Here is a 20402-nt window from a genome sequence, read left to right on the forward strand (position 1 = left end):
TTAATAACATTCTAGGGATTCTGACGCAACTTCTAACACGATACTACTAGATTTCTGCATGTTACACTACTTAATACCTCTATTTGGAAATATTAAAAAATATATCTTTGATATCGGTCTGTTGAATTTACAATAAGATATATAAATTTATACTATATGTTTAGGTGCATTATTTTGTGTTGAATCTTTGTTCATCTCACACTTATAATATGCCTCATGAAAATTTATAGTAGCTAATCAAAACAATCAGCTTACACATTGAGACATCTGATGAGACACAATGTAAAATGTACATCATGCATAAGATAAGAGAACCATGAATTATTGAAAAAAATTAACCACATATAAGAATGCTGAAATACATTGCTGATCCACCATATTTTTACATTGCTGAAACACATTTTGTACTCTTAATGTCTTTTAAGGTGATTGAAACTCCAGCTTTTTAGCCTCATGGAGAAACTACGTCACTAATCTATGACAATAATGTAGAATTTTATAAAAAAAAATTTTGAACCAACCTTTGCCAAAATAACTTAGACATGACAATTATAATAACATTTAATTATAGTAAGAATTCGGTGTATAACCTCACATAAATAGAGCCATCTTTATAGAATACCATATCCTCACTCTCTTATCTCTCTCCAATCTTTTACAAAATCTCTTAGAAAAAATATACAAGAGTAGAAATAAAGATATATCTGCAACAGAAAGTCTCAAATGCAAACGAAAGTAAAAAATGGAGGTAGATAAAAATTGATAATTAGAAAACAAAGAAGCAATATGAACAGTGAACAATGCATGGAACTGAAGCTAAGTCACGCGTTCTTATTAAAAAATATATTAGATAACAGCATATCGCACAGGGTATATGTTCACCATCCACAATATTAATAAAAAATCTTACCCAATTGATCCTTGATGACGCATTTGACTCTATATTCAGGTTCACTTTGTGATCCAGCCAAATCAAAGGATGAGAGAGAAACGGAGTGGCCAGTGAGAGAGACAGAGATAGATGGAGTGAACTATGGAGAGAGAGAGACATAAGAGAGAAATGTGGTGTGAGACAGAACTATGGATAGAGAGAGAAACAGAGAGAAGAGAAAGAGTGAAATGTGGCGTGAGACAGAACTATGGATAGAGAGAGACATAAAAGATTGAAAGAGATAGAGAGGAAAAAGAGAAAAAGAAAGATGGAGAAAGAGAGACGGAGAGAAGAGAAAGAAAAGAAAAGATGAAGAGAGAGAGTCAGAGTGGGAAGAGAGAAACAGAAAGATGAAGAGAGAGAAATGGAGAGCGGGGTGAGAGAGAAAGAAATATGGAGAGAGAGAGAGAGAGAGATGGAGAGAAAGAAAGGGAAGAAGAGATTACTCCGTTGGATGCGAGTGGTTTCAGAGTCCGAAGTTGCAGAGTTGGAGAAACTCCATGTCTGTGTCCACATGCTTCATCCAGAGTTGCTTGTACTGGTTCATGGCAATGTCGAGCCACGGCTTCATATTCCCGTTAAAATGGATGACGGCGGCCCCGTCGATCTGATCCGGGCTGATGCTCGGATTGTAGCCCAGACCCATCACGTGCCAAGTCTTATCCAGAGGCTTAGTCAGCGAGTAGAACGTCAACAGCCCAACGGGCAACGTCGACCCCGGGTTCCAGAGGCTGCCGTCTTCATTCTGTAAGGGGAAAAGAAACCAATCTCATATCGTTTTATTTTTAATTGTTTGACAAAAATATTACAAAAATCACAATAATTTCATCTGTTACACAAAGTTTTAGCCTCAATGCAAACAAGCTTTTGCAAAAATTGGAAAACTAATCAGTGAAGATTCATCATAAGACCCAAGTAAAATTTGGAATAAGCAGACATACTCCGAGAAGCTCCTCGTGGGGCTGGCTCTGGTCCGCACCCTTTGACAGCCCGATTTGCCCAGCGAGAAGAGCATTCCACACAACAGAAGCGACGGCTTGAACGAATCAACGAGCACTGTTGCTTCCGTTGCCTGGGACGCGGACATGTCGCAAAAGACTGCAGAGATCCAGTAATCTGCCGCCGATGCCGACGCACAGGTCACCGCCGATCCGAGTGCCCAATGAACCTAAAGCTGGGAGGCCGTGCTGACTCGAGAAGTTTCGCGGAGTTCAGAGTCACCTCTCTCATCGGGGAGGTTCAAGGAGGCGCTCCGACATTGGAGGCAGTTCAAGCAGGTTTGGCGGAACACTATGCCCCGCTTTTTCAGGCGGAACTCCAAATGCTGGACAAGAAACAATTCCTACTAAGAAGATTGCCTCGGGCAGCAAGAGAAAACATCTGTGGATGGCACCAGCAGATGCCGGCGCAAGGAACAGTCAAATGGCGGGGAGTCAAAAAGACAGACAGGGGATGCAAGATAAAGAACGGTACGATCTTGGTGGAGGCTCATGGCATTCCGTTCGGATATCGCTCAGTGGAACACGCAGCCCATATGGTGCGAAAATTTGCTCGCCTTCGCCGGATTATATCCACCGGGCTGGAGAGCGGAGACCCTCTAATCACAGTGCTTGAAGTGGAACCCCACAACATCGGCATGCTCCCTCGATCAGTTTTATGCAAGGCGGCCCCAGGGGCCCCGGTTGTCCAGCTCTTGGTGGTCCCACCGCCTCCTCCTCTTCCTCGATCGGCCAACTTTGTGATGGTCGGGAACCCCCCCCACAGGCATCGAAGGGGACGGACGGTCCACCAGGGGAACCTCAGGGCCTCAGGCAGGCCGAACAGAGTGGAGGCAAAAGTCTGCTGCGCTTTCCACGATTGGCTCCGAGAGCGTTTCTTCGCTCATTCAAACTTTGGGGCGCAATCCTCCGACAACGCGCGATGCAGCTCCTGAGCAAGCAGCCAAGAATGACTCATCGGAGGGGAGAGAAGCATGGACTCAAGCAACAAGGGAAGGTGTCATGGCAGACGAAGGGGCCACCTCCCCAGCTGCCCCTATCGCGGCTGAGCCCAGCTCCCAGGGGACAGCGCCAGAACGTGTTGAACATCCCAAGACGAGAATGATTGCGGAGGCAGCAGGAGCTATGATGGCTTCGACAGTAGAGGGCGCCACGGTAGCCTCCCCATGAATTGCCTCTCATGGAACGTGCGAGGCCTCCGTGACGAGCGAAGGAGTAGTGGGAAGATATATCAATGAATGGGGGGCAAAGGTGGTGTGCATCCAAGAGACTATGTTAGAGCAGGATCTACCCCAAGTGTGGGGCGCCCTCGGCCGGGGGGGTGATGGAGCACACGTAACCGGTGATGCAATTGGCCGATCAGGGGGTATTGCAGTGGCTTGGAGGGCGGAGGACTTTGATAAGCTGGAGGAGTGGAAAGGGCGGCATGTGGTTGCGGCCCGTTTGTCCAACCGTGAGGACGGGCGGACATGGGTGGTGGCCTCGGCCTACGGACCACCGGCCTTGCGAAGAGGGGAACTGTGGGAAGATATTTACGCCTTTGCCCACAAATTCCAGGAGCTCCCGATTCTCATTGGTGGTGATTTCAATGTGACTGTGGCGGCCGAGGACAGGCCGAATGGCTTGGGGGGGATGGACCCAGGTTTGGCGGAGTTCAGGAACCTACTGGCCAACTGTGGATTTAAAGAAATGGGGCCCTCGGACCGACGATTCACCTGGCGAAGCGCAGCAGGCCCTCTGGCGCGCTCTCGGCTCGATCGATTCCTATGCTCCATCGCGCTGCTGGAGATGTTTCCGCTCGCAGAGGTCACGTCCCGACCCCGCCCTATTTCTGATCATACTCCTATTTCCTGGCAGGCACAAACAGGAACTGCAAAGCCCCCCTATTTCAAGCTAGATCGTTCCTGGTTACGAGAGGAGGGCTTCAAGAGGCGAGTTGCCAAGTGGTGGGGTACCGTTCCTGCTATCGGATCAGCGTCGGCACGGCTGGCTACTAAGCTGACAGGGCTCCGCCGACACCTCATCGACTTCCGCCGGAAGATTCGCGAGGACCGGAACCAAACCAGGGACGCTGCTCTTGCGGAGATACAACGATGGGACACAGAGGAGGATAGCCGGCCTTTATCAGCGGAGGAGTTGGCGACACGTCAAGCCCATCGGGACGTAGTGGCTGAGGAGGATTTAAAGACTGAAATGGACTGGCGACAGCGATCGCGGCAGCTTTGGCTGGCGGCAGGGGATGCAAATACCCACTTCTTCCATCAAGCAGCAAGTGGGAGACGAAGAATGAACAAGATCAACCATTTACGGGTGGAGGGGACAGTGGTCAGCGGCCAGACGGAGGTTGGACGTGCCCTAGCTAACCACTTTCGGGCTTTCTACCGTCGGGGACCGCGTAACAAATGGAAGTGGTCTGGAGCCGACGCACCCAGGATCTCGGAAGAGCAACGAACTAAGCTAATCGAGCCTTTCTCAACTGAAGAGGCTCAGCTGGCCATTCGTGGGTTGAATGCTGAAGGGGCTCCGGGACCGGACGGCGTGCCAATTTTCTTCTACAAGGAGTGCTGGGATATGGTGGGTCCGGAGGTCATGGCGACTTTGGAGGAATTCCGGAATGGTACCTGCGAGATGGACCAGCTGAACAAAGCTTATATCGTGCTTATCCCAAAATGTCAGGGAGCTGAACAAGTGGGAGAGTTCAGGCCCATCGCTGACTCCAATTCGATATACCTGATCATCGCCAAGGTACTTGCCAACAGACTCCGCGAGGTAATCGGCTACTTAGTGAGCCCTCTTCAATCTGCTTTTGTCCCGGGTAGACACGTGGTGGAGAGTGTGGTTGTGGCAGAGGAAATTTTTGCGGCCTGGAGGCGAACAGGCACCTCCGGATTTATGTGGAAGGTGGACTTCGCCAAGGCATATGATACGCTTGACTAGCGATATCTCTGGAATGTATTGCGCAAGCGTGGTTTCCCGGAGGTTTGGGTGCGATGGATGAAGCTCTGCGTAGCGACCAGCACTTTTGCAGTCCTAGTCAATGGCCGACCTCAAGGGGGCTGGATCCACCCCCAAAGGGGTATCCGGCAAGGATGTCCACTGGCCCCGCTTTTATTTATATTGGCGGCAGATACCTTGACGCGGTGCTCGGAACGGTTGTGTGCAAGGGGGCTGCTCAGAGGATTTCACACCCCTGGCTGGCCTAGCGGGATCCCACTCCTTCAGTATGCAGACGACACTACTTTTTTCATCGAGGGATCGGTGGAGGAGGCTGAGAACCTCTCGATCTTGCTGGACATCTTCTCCGATTTCTCTGGACTCAAACTGAATAGGGCCAAGTCTACACTCGTCGGTATCGGGCTATCTCCAGAAGATTTGTGTCAGTGCTCCCAACTTCTATATACGCCGATTGGCTCCCTGCCCATTCGGTATTTGGGCCTGCCTCTCACTGATGGCCGAGTTGGAGCACGGGAATGGCAACCGGTGGTGGAGAGGGTTGAACAGCGGCTGGGAGGCTGGCGAGGTCGTCTCTTGTCTCGAGGAGGGCGACTGGTCTTGGTGAAGGCTGTGCTAGCCGCGATTCCTCTACACTTCATGTCAGTCTTCAGGATGCCGGTGAGCGTTCGTAGAAGGCTTGAAAGCTGCATGCGGCGATTTTTGTGGAGCGGGCCCAGTTAAGGGGAATCGAGGGGCATGGCCCTCGTCAGCTGGGACACTGTATCTCTCCCCACGTCACAGGGAGGCCTCGGTGTCAGGCACATTCAGCACACCAACATGGCTCTGCTGATCAAATGGGTACGTCGACTGATGCAGCCTCCATCAGATCAGGTCACGGCGGTCCTGCACGACAGCTACGGAAGGGGAATGGACTGGGAGCAATGGGCTACACCCCTCCGAGGGGACTCCGCTTTCATCAGGGGGCTGAGGGGGGTCTTCGCCAAGGCTCAGCCTCTCTTTCGGCCGAAGCTAGGGGATGGAACCAGCCTTCGATTCTGGTTGGACGATTGGACCGGTCTTGGGCCCCTGCGAGACCTATTCCCCAGATTACATGGTCTCTCGCCCGCCCCCAGTGCCCCGGTTCGGGGGATGCGGGACAATGCGTGGTGCCCAACATTACCTGCCCATCTTTCCGAGCAACGAATGGAAGACTTCCTCCAGTTACAGCGATTGATTGCCTCTTTGCAGCCGCAAGAAGGGGCGCGGGACACCTGGGAGTGGCGAGGAGCCAGTTTTTCGGCCAAAACTGCATACCGCATTCTGCGGGGACAGGGGAGTCCAGCAGACCGCTCCCTCATACCCCGAAGTCGAATACTGTGGGGGCGGCGAATCCCACTGAAGGTGAAAATCTTCGGCTGGCTTCTCTTGCGGCGTAGACTGGTGACGCGACAGTTCCGTCAACGCTGGTACCCGGGGAATACTGCCGAATGTGTCCTATGCTCCGGGGCGGTGGAAGACTGTGGCCACCTGTTCTTCCGATGCCCGACGGCCCAGGCTGTGTGGCAGGCGGCCGGGGTGGGTAGCGTTGACCCCGCTACTGAAGAGGACTTTTTGAACTCCATCAGTGGTGGGCTGTTCCGCCGGGAGCCGGAGTGGCAACGGATCTTCGCCCACCTTTGGGCGATATGGCTACACCGAAATGAAGTCATCTTCAAGGGGAGGCCTCCCTCCGTCGATGCTATTCTGCACGACGCTAGGGGATTGGCAAATTTTTGGAAGAGAGGTGGCTGTGGCCCCCTGATTTCGTTCCCCTTGTAATGCATGACTTGATTTTCTATGTCATTATATCAATGGCAACGGGGGGTCCCTATTCTGGGGCTCTCTCTATTTTCCTCAAAAAAAAAAATTTGGAATAAGGTTACCCATGAGAAGCGATTCAAGAAAAAGTCTTAATTTATTGGATTTTAAAAATAAACTTACTCCTGTGCCACTTAATCCGGACAGTTCGATGTAGGGGTGTTTTTTGTAGTTTTATTTTCCTTAAGATTCCCATACCTTTTCTACAAACAGGGAATTCCCCAGTGACTGAATACAATTTCAAGAGGTTTAGAGAATTCATAGAGATTTAAAAAGTTAGAGTTTCAATCAGGTGTCCGGATGATGTATGAATAGAATGATTGAAACCATGAATGAATTAACTTTCAATAGATACAGAGAAGTGAACAAGATCAAGAGATTTAGAATTTCGATTTGCTTCCAGTACGATGTATCAACAGAATGAATGAAATCGTGAATGGATGAAATTTAAAGAGATATAGAGAATTCATAGAGATCGAGAGATTTAGAATTTCGACTGGTTGTCTGGAGATGAATCAGTTGAATGAACGACACCATGAGTGGATAAATTTCAAGAGATTTAGAGTTTTGTTCCGCTATCTGGAAGATGTATCAACTAAATGAATGAAACAATGATTAGATAAAAGCTCTGCAGATTTCCAGACTTAATAGAGATCTACAGATCTGAAGCGCTTCGACGGGTTGTCCGGAAGATGAATCAGTTGAATGAACGACACCATGAGTGGATAAATTGCAAGAGATTTAGAGTTTTGTTCCGCTATCTGGAAGATGTATCAACTAATTGAATGAAACAATGAATAGAAAAAAGCTCTACAGATTTCCAGACTTTATAGAGATCTAGAGATCTGAAGCTTAGACAGGTTTCTGGAAGATGTATCAATTGAGCGATTAAAACAATCAATGAATGATTTTTCAAGAAATTTAGAGAATTTCTATAGATATAGAGTTTATATCATTTGTCTGTAAGATACATCCTTTAAACGAAGAGATTATCCTCTAAAAAAACAGTTTTCAAAAGACCAGGATGAGAAAACATTCGATTGATGCCAAGTAGGAGAAAACTCTACTGAAAAAAAATGTTCAATGTCGCTAAAAACATACCAGATTCTGATAATAATGGTACTGCTCCGTGCACTTCTCCCTTCTCCAAGCCTCGAGATCAAAAAGGTTAACTCCAAAAGCCCAAGCACAAGCTCGAGGGCTGACCTTCTCCTTCACCGCAGGATGAGAGAAGTTGATATATCTCGAGTACCTCTGAAAGGGCCCAAAGCACATCTCCACAGCACCGTTCACCTTCCCGCCCAAGTCCAAAGACCACAACCCAGCAAGATCTCTCTGAACCACCACGTCGTCCTCCAGCAGCACAACCTTCTTCAGCCGCGGGAACATCTCGGGGAGGTAGAACTTAAGATGGTCCAGCGAGCTGGACCCGTTCAAGAATCCGAACTCCGCGTCGGATTTGACCTCCACGAGAGCGCCTCCGGCCGGAGGCCGGCGCCTAAACCAGACCTGAAACGCGGCCAGATGCATCGCGTCCGTGACAATGTGGAAAACATGCTTACTCGGCTCCGCGGCGCAGCGGACCGCGGAATTGATCACCACGGAGGCCGCCACGACGTTGTCGGAGAAGATCGCGTAGTGGAAGAGCTCCGAATTTTCCAGATCGGGATGATGAGCGGCGATCTTGTCCTCTTTGAACGCTTCCGGATGCAAAATCCGATCTTCCATGAGCCGCATGCCGATGCAATGGAGCGTCTTCGGCGTAGATCCGGCGGCGATCTTGTTCGAAAGATCGCCGAGCTTTCTCTCCCGATCGAGCTGCTCGCCGACGGCGAAGACAGTGTCGCGGAGCTTCTGGATCTTGATCTGCGTGTCGAAGCTTTCCTTCGACTCGGCGACGAGCTGGCGAGCGAGCTTGAGCCGGTCCTTGAGCTCCTTCTCCAGCGCCTTCAGCGCCTCGTCTTCGATCGCCGCGGCGTCGTCGGCGCGGGGGATCCGCGTCAAGAGCGAGGTGAAGCATCCGACGAGGTCTTCGAAGGTGCGGAGCACGCGAGAGCTGTCGATCTTGGCGCGGCGGGCGAAGGCGGCGTAGGCGTTGATCAGAGCGACGTGATCGGCGGCCTGGCGGTTGATCAGATCGAGGCGAGTGCGGAGGGGATCGGATTGAAGCGAGAGCGAGCCGCGATCGGCGCCATTGATGCCGTGATCGAAGGTGCTGGAAGCGATTAGGGCGCAGAGAGCGGCGAAGAACAGCAGGGAGATGATCGCCGAGAGGAAGATCCGGTGCGGAGAGAGGGAGCTTCGCGGAGAGGGAGGAGCGAAGCGGCCGGATCTCGTCCCCGGCGCCATGGTTGAAGGCGGAGCTCAGCCGAGAACCGCCATGAACGCCGCCGCTTGGAGCTCTGAGTTTGGTCTCTCCCGACTGACGGCTTGGTTTATATAGGGGCCCGGCCTTGAGGACGATGACGGAACTCGTTTCGTCATCCTTCTTGCTCTATAGATTAAATAGATTAACTCAGTCAGAGGTATGTATAATTCACTTGATTGGATGAATGGAGGTGACATTAATTTCCACATATATTGAAGTGTAAGATTTTGGGGATATAAATGTGGAAAGAATTACTCAATTCTTTGGTCTCTCTCGGCTTATGGTTTGGTTTCTATAGGGGCCGCACCATGCGGACAATCAAGGGATTTGTTTTGTCATCCGTCCTGCTCTCGATTAAATAGATTAACTCAATCAAAGATATGTATATTTCACTTGATTGGATGAATGGAGGTGATATTGATTTCCATAAATATTGAAGTGAGATTTTAGGGGTATAAATGTAGAAAGAATTACTCAATTGTTTGGTCTCTCTCGGCTGACAGTTTGGTTTATGTAGGGGACGATGCCGCGCCTTGGGGACGATGACGGGACTTGTTTCGTCATCCTTCCTACTCTAGATTAAATAGATTAACTCAATCAAAACTATGTATATTTCTCTTGATGATGCACTAACTTAGGCATATTGGATGAATGGAAGTGATTTTAATTTCCATAAATATTGAGGTGAGATGTTAGGGATATAAATATTAACTCAAATGTTTGGTCTCTCTCGACTGACGGTTTGCTTTATGTAGGGCCACGCGTTGAGGACAATGACAGAACTCATTTTCGTCATCCTGCCCTAGATTAAATAGATTAACTCGATCAAAGACATGTATATTTTACTTAATGATGCACTAACTTATGCAGATTGGATGAATGGAGGTGATTTCAATTTATATTGAGATGTTAGAGATACAAAGATAGAAGTGATAACTTGAAAGTTTGCAGATGATGGCAGAACTTGTTTTTGTCATCTAGCAACATACAACCTAGATTGATTTGATCAAAGATATTGATATTTCACTAAATAATGCAATAACTTAGGCATATGAGACGAATGGAGAGATATTAATTTGTATTGAAATGATCGAGATATCAATATAGAAGTGATAACTAAAATTTTTGGTCTTTCTCAACTGATGTTTTGTAGACGACGATGGAATTGGTTTTGGTCATCCTGCTGCAGATGAACTAGATTAACTTGATGAAAAGTATTTATGTGTCACATAATTAATCACTTAATGTCGTTTGAGACATTAGAGATATAAATATAAAATTGATGACTAGATTGTAGACACTTAAAATAAAGAATAAATAAGAAAAGGAGATAGGGGAGCAGTACATGTGCCTACTTGTTTCTAATTGTAACATAATTTTCGTTTATGAAGAGATGGATGATGAAGATCAGATGGACTTACCGGTATCAGGCATATTCTTATACACGTATATAATCTTTAGGATCATTTAATGCATTGATTTTATAGAAATAGTGCATGCCATCATTTGATTTCAGCATTTTATATGATTTATGAATAAAGATATAATTTCATATTTCCACTCATGTTTATGGAAATTAACTAAGAAAATTATGAATCTGGTAACATCCATGTAATCTATTCCAAAATAAAGTGTGAAACGCATGAGCTCCTCATTCATAGGGAGTATCAAAAGCAAAAAATGAAACATGTAGGTTTGAGATAGGGAAAAGCGATTGAATTGCCAGGGAGGAGAGGAGGAGGAGGAGGAGGAGGAGGAGAGAGAGAGAGAGAGAGAGAGAGAGAGAGAGAGACTCAGAGTGAGTGAGGATTGAGGTTGAAGAGGGAACAATGAGAGAGAAGGACTTCACCGTGATATTATATATTATTTGGTGTGTTGTATTGTGTTGAAAAGAGATTCAGAAAGTCAAAAATATGGACCTACTTGTTATGGACCTACTTGTAATATTATATATTACTTGGTGTGTTGTATTGTGTTGAAAAGAGATTCAGAAAGTCAAAAATATGGGATGGCATGTTAAAAATGTTGATTTTTTTTATAAATATGGTATATATATTACGAATTTTCATTTGTAATATTATATATTACTTGGTGTGTTGTATATCGAAAAAGAGTCTTCATGACCATATCATTATATGTTATCTTTTATTTCACATTAATTTCTTTATATCACCTCGAATCATGGTATATCACTATGGTCTGAATGATTATAGAAATAAAATAATTTGGAAAAGTAGTTATGACATAATTTTCTGATGCATTTAAATTATTTTCATTATATTTCAGAAAAATTATAAAATTGAATTAATTATTAAATAATTTTCTTGAAAAATTAGAAATTATTTGAAAAATATATATTTATAGTATGTAAACACTGAATTTACATTTATTCTCCTAATTTAATTTTTTTTTGTATTCCCAAGCTGAAAATAATGGAAGTTATATTTCTTAACATGTCAGGTGGATGTCGAAACAGAATTATATTTCTTAACAATATTTATATTAAATTACACATGCAAACCAAAAAGCACTATCCTTATCTCAAAACATTAATGGGAGGCAAAAAAAAATTTAAAAAAATAATGGAAGAAAATGAGGATAATCCTTGGAGTGATACTTATAATATATATACACGATCTGATAGGTAAAAGCCCCAAGATTTGGATTAGATCACCTTGGGCATGATTTAGTTATATGCATCACTAAAGGATTCAGTAGGTTTTTTGCATGCTTACCTTGCCTAATACCATCCGTCTTTAATTTATTCTAATAGTTAGTTGGCTTATAAAAGTACAAAATCTTAGGTCATACATGATCTCAAGCGTCTCCTTGTGCTTTGCGGTGAAATAAAATCAAAAGTTTCTAAGAAAACATGATAATACTCGGTGATGATAAGCCTAAAAAATGGTGTGATTAAATCCCAAGTAATCATGTCTTTAGGGTTAGAATTATGCAATAAAACTTGCTTTATCGTTAGGGTTAGACTTTTCATTTTATCAAAATATATAAATAATAGGATGAGAAATGGATCTATCCACAGGGAGGTGACTATCTAAAAAACTATGAATTTATATCTTGATTGAAATTGAAGCAAGCAGAGAATTACTTATATCTTATTTCTTTTTATGCTTTTTAAAATATATTAGGAATATATAATTTTGGAATTTGAATTTTCGGTCAAAGAAAGTTGATGGTCAATCATGAATCTTGAATTTGGAATTTTGATGAATTTACAACAATGAGTTGGATTTGGCTAAAATCAGTGTTTCTAAGGTATCTGATAAGAATAATAACTCTAGAGAAATAATATACATAAATAACATATTAACCCTCTCTATCATTCTATGATGAGATTCCAACAACATACATAAATGTCTGAAAGGAGAACATTGTAGCATGCCTTGTAAAAACTGATAAATGTACATTATGCAAGTACCATTTCTTTCTTACCCTCAAAGGAAGTAGCCGTTACCTCAGGAAAGGCAGGCACATTCTCATCATAAGACCACAGTATTTGAAATAAGACGAAAAAAGAGGGAACACGGGTGTATGTGAAGAAAAACAGAGATAGAAAAGCACATTGCAATGTGAAGGGTGAAAAAGGGTCTCGATCTAGAGTGAGATTGAAGCTGATTGAAGTGCTACAAAAAGTTGTGCTAGAGACGATCTCTCTTTGTAGTTAATCTCAGTGCAAGTGAAGTTTGTCAGAAGAATCCCCAAGCTGAATCCATCACGATCAACTATGTGATCGAGATCTTCTGGAAGAGAAATTTGTAAGGCTATTTGGTTGTTTGTGTGCTGTTATTTGCATTCTCTGCCTTGCAGGTTCAGCAGAGGAAGCTATAGGCGAATTGCTGGGAGCTTGCGAGATCTTCAAAGAGCTTAAGTCTGAGGTTTGACAAAAATTTTGAAGTATTGAATATTTGTGCTTTAAATATCTGAGTGTCATTAGAAAGATAATAAGGTAGATTGTCTTTGTACTAAATCGATGACCTATACTCATACAAATATTGGTTATCTATATTGAACCAGGGAATTCTCACACAGTTTCAGAAATAGAAGCTAACACTTTAAAATTTCCATCTAGATTATCAAACTTGTAAATGAACCTACAGATCTGATCAATTGAAGAGTTATCGATCTGTTTTTGAAAAAATTAACCAAGAATATTTTGAGTGGAACTTTGCAAATCGTGATTTAAACCAAAGGACTAATACTTTCAAGTACTTGGAGAAATCTTTCTTTGTGTATTGGTGTCAAATCAACGGTGCAGGGAAGCAGAACTTGAGTAAGCATAGGGAGAAGGAACAAAACAACTGAAGGACCTGTCAGAATCCTCCCAGGTTTGCATTGGTAATTTTTTGTTTTACTGTCTATCATTCCAGTTTCGATTTAGCTTCGGAAGGAGGATTTTACCATAATACAGACAAAGCTCTGTCGACTTTACTAGTAACTAAAGTGAAATCTTGAAGCATTGAAATAGTTGGGTTAGAGCATCCAAGAAAACTTTAGATTGCCTATTTTAAATTAAAAGGTACTGTTCGTAACTGATCATTTATAATCAGTGATCGTGTCATTTGAAAGTATCTATCTAAGAGTTGTTGATTTATTACAGATAACATTATTGTCTAACCTCTTGTGAGAGTGTTCAGTTCATTAGTCTAACACACTATTTAGATCAGTTCAGGCTTGGAGATTCATGTATCTCAGGTGAAGGCAAATTGAGCCATTCGAGACGACCTGGGTGGTTTGACCAAGAAGGAGTCAAGAACATGTGTGAACTTGCTAAGGCTTGGGGGCCTTAGATAGCTCACTATTTCTATCTATCGATAGGTGATATCCGTGTATCCCTATTACCAGGCTGATTTAGCTTGGGGGGCTAAAGACTTGGTTAGGGATTGATTAAAAAATTCTGGCTGGATATCTCAGGAGAGGTAAGGAAATATCCCTAACCTGTATAAAATATCGAATGTTATTATTCTCCTACTCATCAAACTAAACTAGTGTCTAAGGTTTATAGCTTCATAACTAATCATTTAAAGAGATTAAAAATGAAGAAAAATTACGGAACTAGGAAGGACAACCTAATTTACCCCTTCCCTCTTAGGTTATCCCTAGAAATCTAAATCAACAAAATTCAGGACTGAAACTTAAAAAAAAAATTGGTCAGAGAAATTTTAATTTATGGAAAGATAGAGTAGATATAGAATCAAATTTTAAAACAATTAAATTCCAAATCTATAGAGAGAGAGTGGAGAGAGTGACCAAGAGAGATAAAGTAGAGAAAATTGGGGGAAAATGAGGTTTAAATAGAGTTTGAACTGGATATGTGAATATAAGACAGTAGATGAGATGAGAAATTGGATAGGATGATTTTTTTGTATTTTTATCTTGAACTGGAATGAAATTGCAATGCTCTTCAGCATTCAAAACCCTCCACGGGATGTATATTTCGTCCAAGCCTTTATGTTTTGGAAGCATTAGAGAAATAATTAAAAAATGAAGAAGAAAATTACAAGATCAACCCAAGAATCAAGAATTTTCCACCCCAGAAGCAGATGTGTGTCCTTGGCCAACTAGGTTGGCAATAGCTTCCTCAGTATTTTTCTCCCTCTTCCCAATATTTGTTTTATAATCCAACCATACGGATGGAAAGAGGTTGAAAAGATGAACCTGCCCTCAAAATTTGGGGCCAGTCTACCGGTTAGATCTCCAGATATTGAGATTTTAAAATGGCTTAATCTCCACCATTGGATGCATCTTCTCTCTCCTCCAGCCCAGCGACAGCCAGATAAAAATTGGTTTTCTAATTCTTCAGCAGCTTTTCCTTGTTTTCTCTGCTAGTGAACCACATGTCGCCACCTGTCTAGAGTGCTTGAGAAAAGCAATCATAAATCAATTATTTACTAAATGAATATACTTGATGGCTAAGACCATAGCATGTATCACAATATGCATCTGACATTGGCGCGTCATTAATGCAAAAAGGGAATTCCAAAATTTCTATTCAATTTTTTCATCAATTTTTTCATCATTGTGCAAAAAAGAAAAGTATTTTTTCATTGGGCCATGTTACCGTAATTATTGCATTTAATAAAAAAGTGGATCTCGTGCGACATGCTACGTCTACAAAAAGCTAAAAATTGATTGAATAATTATGGCATTGCAAATTTCTATGCCATAGTTTTTCTTTTGCCAATAATTGGCAGCACCAATCATTGGCTGAAGAATTGGCAAAGTTATGCATGACACGTGGCGAGAGAGATTTAAACCCCAAAAAATACTTCTTGATGCGTTTAACAAATACAGAATATACTGTCGGCCTTCAAGAAAATGTTTTCCTAAAAAAATACAAGTCAGAAATTTATAAAAATAATACGGGACAATCCAGAAAAAATAGTATATGCCTTTATTACTTCTAAAAAATATTTTCTGACTTGTAAATTTTATTTCTTAATGAAAAAAGCCAAAAAATTATGTAAAAATACCTTAAAATTTGGAAAAATCATGAAATTACAGTAAATGTAATTTTAGTCAATTTAAATCATGATAAAGTGAAAATATAGACATTAGGACGCAGATATCCATGTAATATGCATGATTTTTCAAAGTTATTTTGCATGTTGTCACTTGGAAATCTAATTTTATCTGTTTTATCTTTATCTACTCATCATAAATAAAATTGCATTTTACATGAGGGATGAGAGATTATATATATGTCAGACTCCTCGCATAGAACTTGGTGAGTTGTTAGGGAATGGCGGTCATTTGATATACATCCTCTACCTAAGAGGCCCCTTTTAATAGATGACTAAAATCCTAGAATTATTATGGGGTTTTGGTGTTATGTACCATGACATAAAAGGATTTAATGGACTTAATTAATTTCATTTATTTGTTATGTAGCTCAACCATGGTCTAGTTATTTGGGGAAAGTGAGATGTTATTGTTTTTATGGATCCCAAGTTGGCGTGGTGGCGTGGTGACATAGTACTTGAGGCGGTAGGGAACCCTAGGTTAGCATGGATCTCAATGTGTAACTTTTCTCTGATTCCACGGAAAATGATGATATCGATGATTTCTGATAAAATAGGGGAGGCCTCCATATATAGGAGAGAGGTCACATGGAAATAGAAAATTTTATTTAAATCGCTATTAGTTTCAACATGAGTAATTGACATAATTTGGATGATGTGGATGATGTGGAAGACCTGAACATAAGGTCACATTTACATGATATGATGTATTACTTTGAGGAATTGACATAATTTTGTTTCCAGTAAAAGTATCTTTGACTGTCTGTACATGTGTCCCTACATAATTTCAACTGGAAAAATGGCCAGCTTCCATTCTGAAATCATTTATTACACTTGATTGATTAATATTTAATTAAATATATCCATATTTGAAGCACTAGATCATGAAATATTAAATTCAAAGTATAATGGATGGATGAATAGTTAGTGAGGACAATGATCTAAGAGCCAAGATGAATGTGATAGGTTTTTTCAACACAAATATGACATTAACCGCTTCAATTAAACAGTTTCTTGTCTATGACATTAAAATGTATGTATTCTTGTCTAAGAAATAAATGATTTTACATAGGCTTCGTTGTTGTTTTTTCATATTTCATCAGAAATTATTCAAATATCTACCAACTATGCAGTCTATCCATGAAGAATCACATCAAGTCCATCCATGTAAGGTAAATTTCCTATCTCAAACCTTATTCTTATTATTTCATCTTTCCAAAAGAGGAGGTAAAAGTTGTCTTAGCTTGGTTAAGATCAATTACATTCTCGTTAGCCAGGATAGCCATCAATGAACCAAAATATATTTTCATAATAATGTATCCAATTTAATCAAAAATCAAAATGAGAACGATATTTATTAATATCTCAGTGTTATATTTTATAATATATAAAAAATCTTCTCCTAGTAGTTGGCCTGGTTCAAATTTCTTCCTCATTTTATTCTTAACAAGGAACCGATGTTTATTGTGCACTTATTTTCAAGGACTAAGAAATTTAATATATTTAAAGGGATAAAGAAAGCCTACATCAAGCACATTGTATAACTACTTATGTAATGTGATGACACAATCTCCTTGGTGATATAAAGAAGGGTTTAGTTCCTTGTTATAAATGCCGACTAGATACTTCAGGGTTATTGATATTGGTTTATGTAACATAGGTATGACTTAAGATAAGGTAGGGGGAAAGATGTAACAATTTTTTTTTATTCAAAATTAGGAAGGGACTCAACTTTAGTACATTTTATCATGGTATTTTCTTCGGAGATCCTCTCTCACTGACCACCTAACTTACAATCTAGTACCTCAACCTAATAGACTTGGATTTTTACACACACCCTTAGTATATTACCAAGGTTGAACAAAATGGCCATTCCCCCATCTCAGGGCCCCCCAGCTCAACTGATGAACTCCATATGTCTCATAACAGGCACACATATATTCTCACCTGTCATTCTGACATTGACTCCTCTCTTCACATTTTACAACTCCTCCTTTGCCACTCAAGTCTTCATAGTGAAAATAAGACCATCATCTTATATTTCCTCACCCATGATAGACTTTATTGACTAGATGACAATATTGTGCCGCATTTTCAGAAGTAGCTAAAGAGTATCGAATTATGGTATCTTGTTGTGTCTCTATTTCGTAGTGATTTTTGTTCTTGATATTCATCTGCAGGTCAGTCTTAATGACATTTATTTACTATTGTATCACCTCAAAGGAAAATTCAAGCTAGAGCAATAACTATTCGAAATATCTTGACAAAGATATTTAAATAATTAAACCATGATAATAAACTAAGCATGCAGATAATGAGTTAGACTTTCTCAACACTTAATCTGAACTTACTTTCATAAGTCATAATGAGTTATAAAAATATCTCAAAAATATTTTAGGGTTCATATCACAGTCAAACTTAGATTAATATCAACAAATATTTAAATTGTCATACTCTGATTACAATCGACACACATGTAGAAACATATAAACGTGTCAAGAATTTATATTTGGATTATGTTTAGATATTTATCTGAAATATCAGATTACTATGCTACATCATACAATAGAATTTCACATGGTCTGTTTTGGAGCCTCTAATAAATTCTTTAGAAGAGTTAAAGGATTCTTGCATGTTATTTTTTTTCTTTGCTAAATATTCCGGAAGGAAAAAGAAACAAAAAATTAGAATAAAAAATAAGAAACCATAGATATTAATAACTATGTTACTAGATATTTTATATATGATTAGTGGCTTTTAAGCCTATATGTAATGAGGTCGAAGCCGTAATCCCCCAAACCTTTCCCATTGGATGAAGCACTTACAATAAAATCTTACTACACCATTATTGCTAGCCCAAGATGAAGGATCAGGGCTTCACTAATTTATATATATTCTAATTCTCAATTTAAATTTTTTACAATTAGAGGATTCTACAATAACATAGGAAAATTGTATGTTCTTTCTTGGTGAATGTGAATTGAGTTTTTCCAAAAACTTACAATTTGGAATTGATTATGGATTGTATTAAGCACTGTCGTACCATGCCTTCTTGCCCACATCACACTCCCCTATAATGAGTGCACCTCCATTTCCCCTACTCGCTATACTGCACCAACCACTCCACACATCACTTTCCACATTACTTGCCACACCACAATATCCCCCATTCCAACATGTACCTATTGCACCAACTACTCCGCACATCACTTTCCATCGTACCTTCCATGACACATCATGATTCTTTTCTTTATACTTAACATATTTTTTCATAAAAATATATACTTTTAGTATATCATATATTGTCTAATTAACCTTCCATGTGATCTTCAAGACCCATTTACAGTTCTAGTTAATAACTCCACAAACTTAATAAGTATTCATTAGTTTAGTTAATGTAATTGAGTATACATATCCAACATTTAGATTCATTTATTATTGACTTATTTTGATGGCGAGGACGCCAACATATCATCAACGAACGCGTCACCACGGTCAACCGGAGTCAACACGCCTGCTATGGACCATGGTCAACCAGAGTCAACCAAAGTCAACCCGCCACGGTCAACCGGAGTCAACACTAAAGTCAACACGCCACTACGGCCAACTAGCACATCTCCACCCGCGCACGTCTCTACGTGCGTCATGACACGACGCCAAAGGCAGATCCACAACTGCCCTTTGGCATGACACGGCGCACGTCTTTACTTTCTCGTCAATTTCTCTTTCCTCTAAGGCCTATATAAAGGCCATTGTTTTCAAGAAACTCTTAGGAAATTATAATTTCAAGAATTGAGTTTTGTTTAACTCTTCTTGGAAGACTGCCCAACCTCCCTACCCCTCTGAACCCTAGCCGTCACCGCCGCCGCCGCCGCCGCCGCCACGCCGCCGCCACCGCCGCCATCGCCGCCACGCTGCCGCCACCGCCGCCGCCACCGCCGCCGCCACCGCCGCCGCCACCGCCGCCGCCGCCTCGCGACGTCGGCCTCCCGTCCCCTCTCCTTCCTCTTTCACCATCCTCTCTCCCTCTCGTATTCTCTTTCTTTCCCCTCTCTCTCCCACCCTCTCTCTCTCTCGCCCAGGCCGCCCAGCCAAGCCGCCTAGGCCGCCCCAGCCGAGGCCGCCCAGGCCGTCCCGCTAGGACGCCCAGGCCGTTCCGCTAGGACGCCCAGGCTGCCCCAGCCAGGCCGCCCATAATGCCCCAGTCGAGGCCACCCAGGCTGCCCCGATAGGACGCCCAGGCCGCCCCAGCCAAGGCCGCCCAGACCTCCCGCCAGGGACGCCCCGGCCGGCCCCGCCCAGGCCGCCCAGGCTGCCCCGCCAGGATGCCCAGGCCGCCCCAGCCAAGGCCGCCCAGATAGCCCCGCCTAGACCGCCCAGAACACCCCAACCGAGGCCACCCAGGACGCCCAGGCCACCCCAGCCAGGGCTGCCTAGACCTCCCGCCAGGGACGCCCAGGCCGCCCCAGCCAAGGCCGCCCAGACCTCCCGCCAGGGACGCCCAGGTCGCCCCAGCCAAGGCCGCCCAGGCAGCCTCGCCAGGACACCTAGGCTGTCCTCGCCAAGGCCGCCCAAGCCACATCCTAGACCGCCACCCAGAGCGTCCCAGGCCATCGGTCATCGTCGATGCCGTTCGACGCTCCAAGCCGCGTGCGCTACGCGCGCTCCGGGTGCACTCCACCGCACTCCGCGCGCTCAGTGCCCACGCGCGCTGCTCTGCACGCTCCGTGCGCTCCGCGCACCCTACGCGCGCTTCGCGCGCGCGGGTGTTCGCCTAC

The 20402-nt window shown here is 43.0% G+C and overlaps 1 protein-coding gene across 1 annotated transcript; it reads right to left on the bottom strand.

The window, feature by feature from the left end:
• Positions 1 to 807: 807 nt before the first annotated feature.
• Positions 808 to 9139, bottom strand: LOC144701742 (putative galacturonosyltransferase 9). The gene is made up of 2 exons (XM_078573488.1): positions 7822 to 9139; positions 808 to 1676 (listed from the first exon to the last, which is right to left on the bottom strand). The coding sequence occupies exons 1-2, from the start codon at positions 9067 to 9069 to the stop codon at positions 1398 to 1400; spliced, it is 1527 nt and encodes a 508-aa protein (XP_078429614.1). The 5' UTR covers positions 9070 to 9139; the 3' UTR covers positions 808 to 1397.
• Between the last annotated feature and the right edge of the window lie 11263 nt (positions 9140 to 20402).

This window comes from Wolffia australiana, chromosome 4, assembly GCF_029677425.1.
Source record: "Wolffia australiana isolate 7733 chromosome 4, ASM2967742v1".
NCBI classification, from domain to species: domain Eukaryota; kingdom Viridiplantae; phylum Streptophyta; class Magnoliopsida; order Alismatales; family Araceae; genus Wolffia; species Wolffia australiana.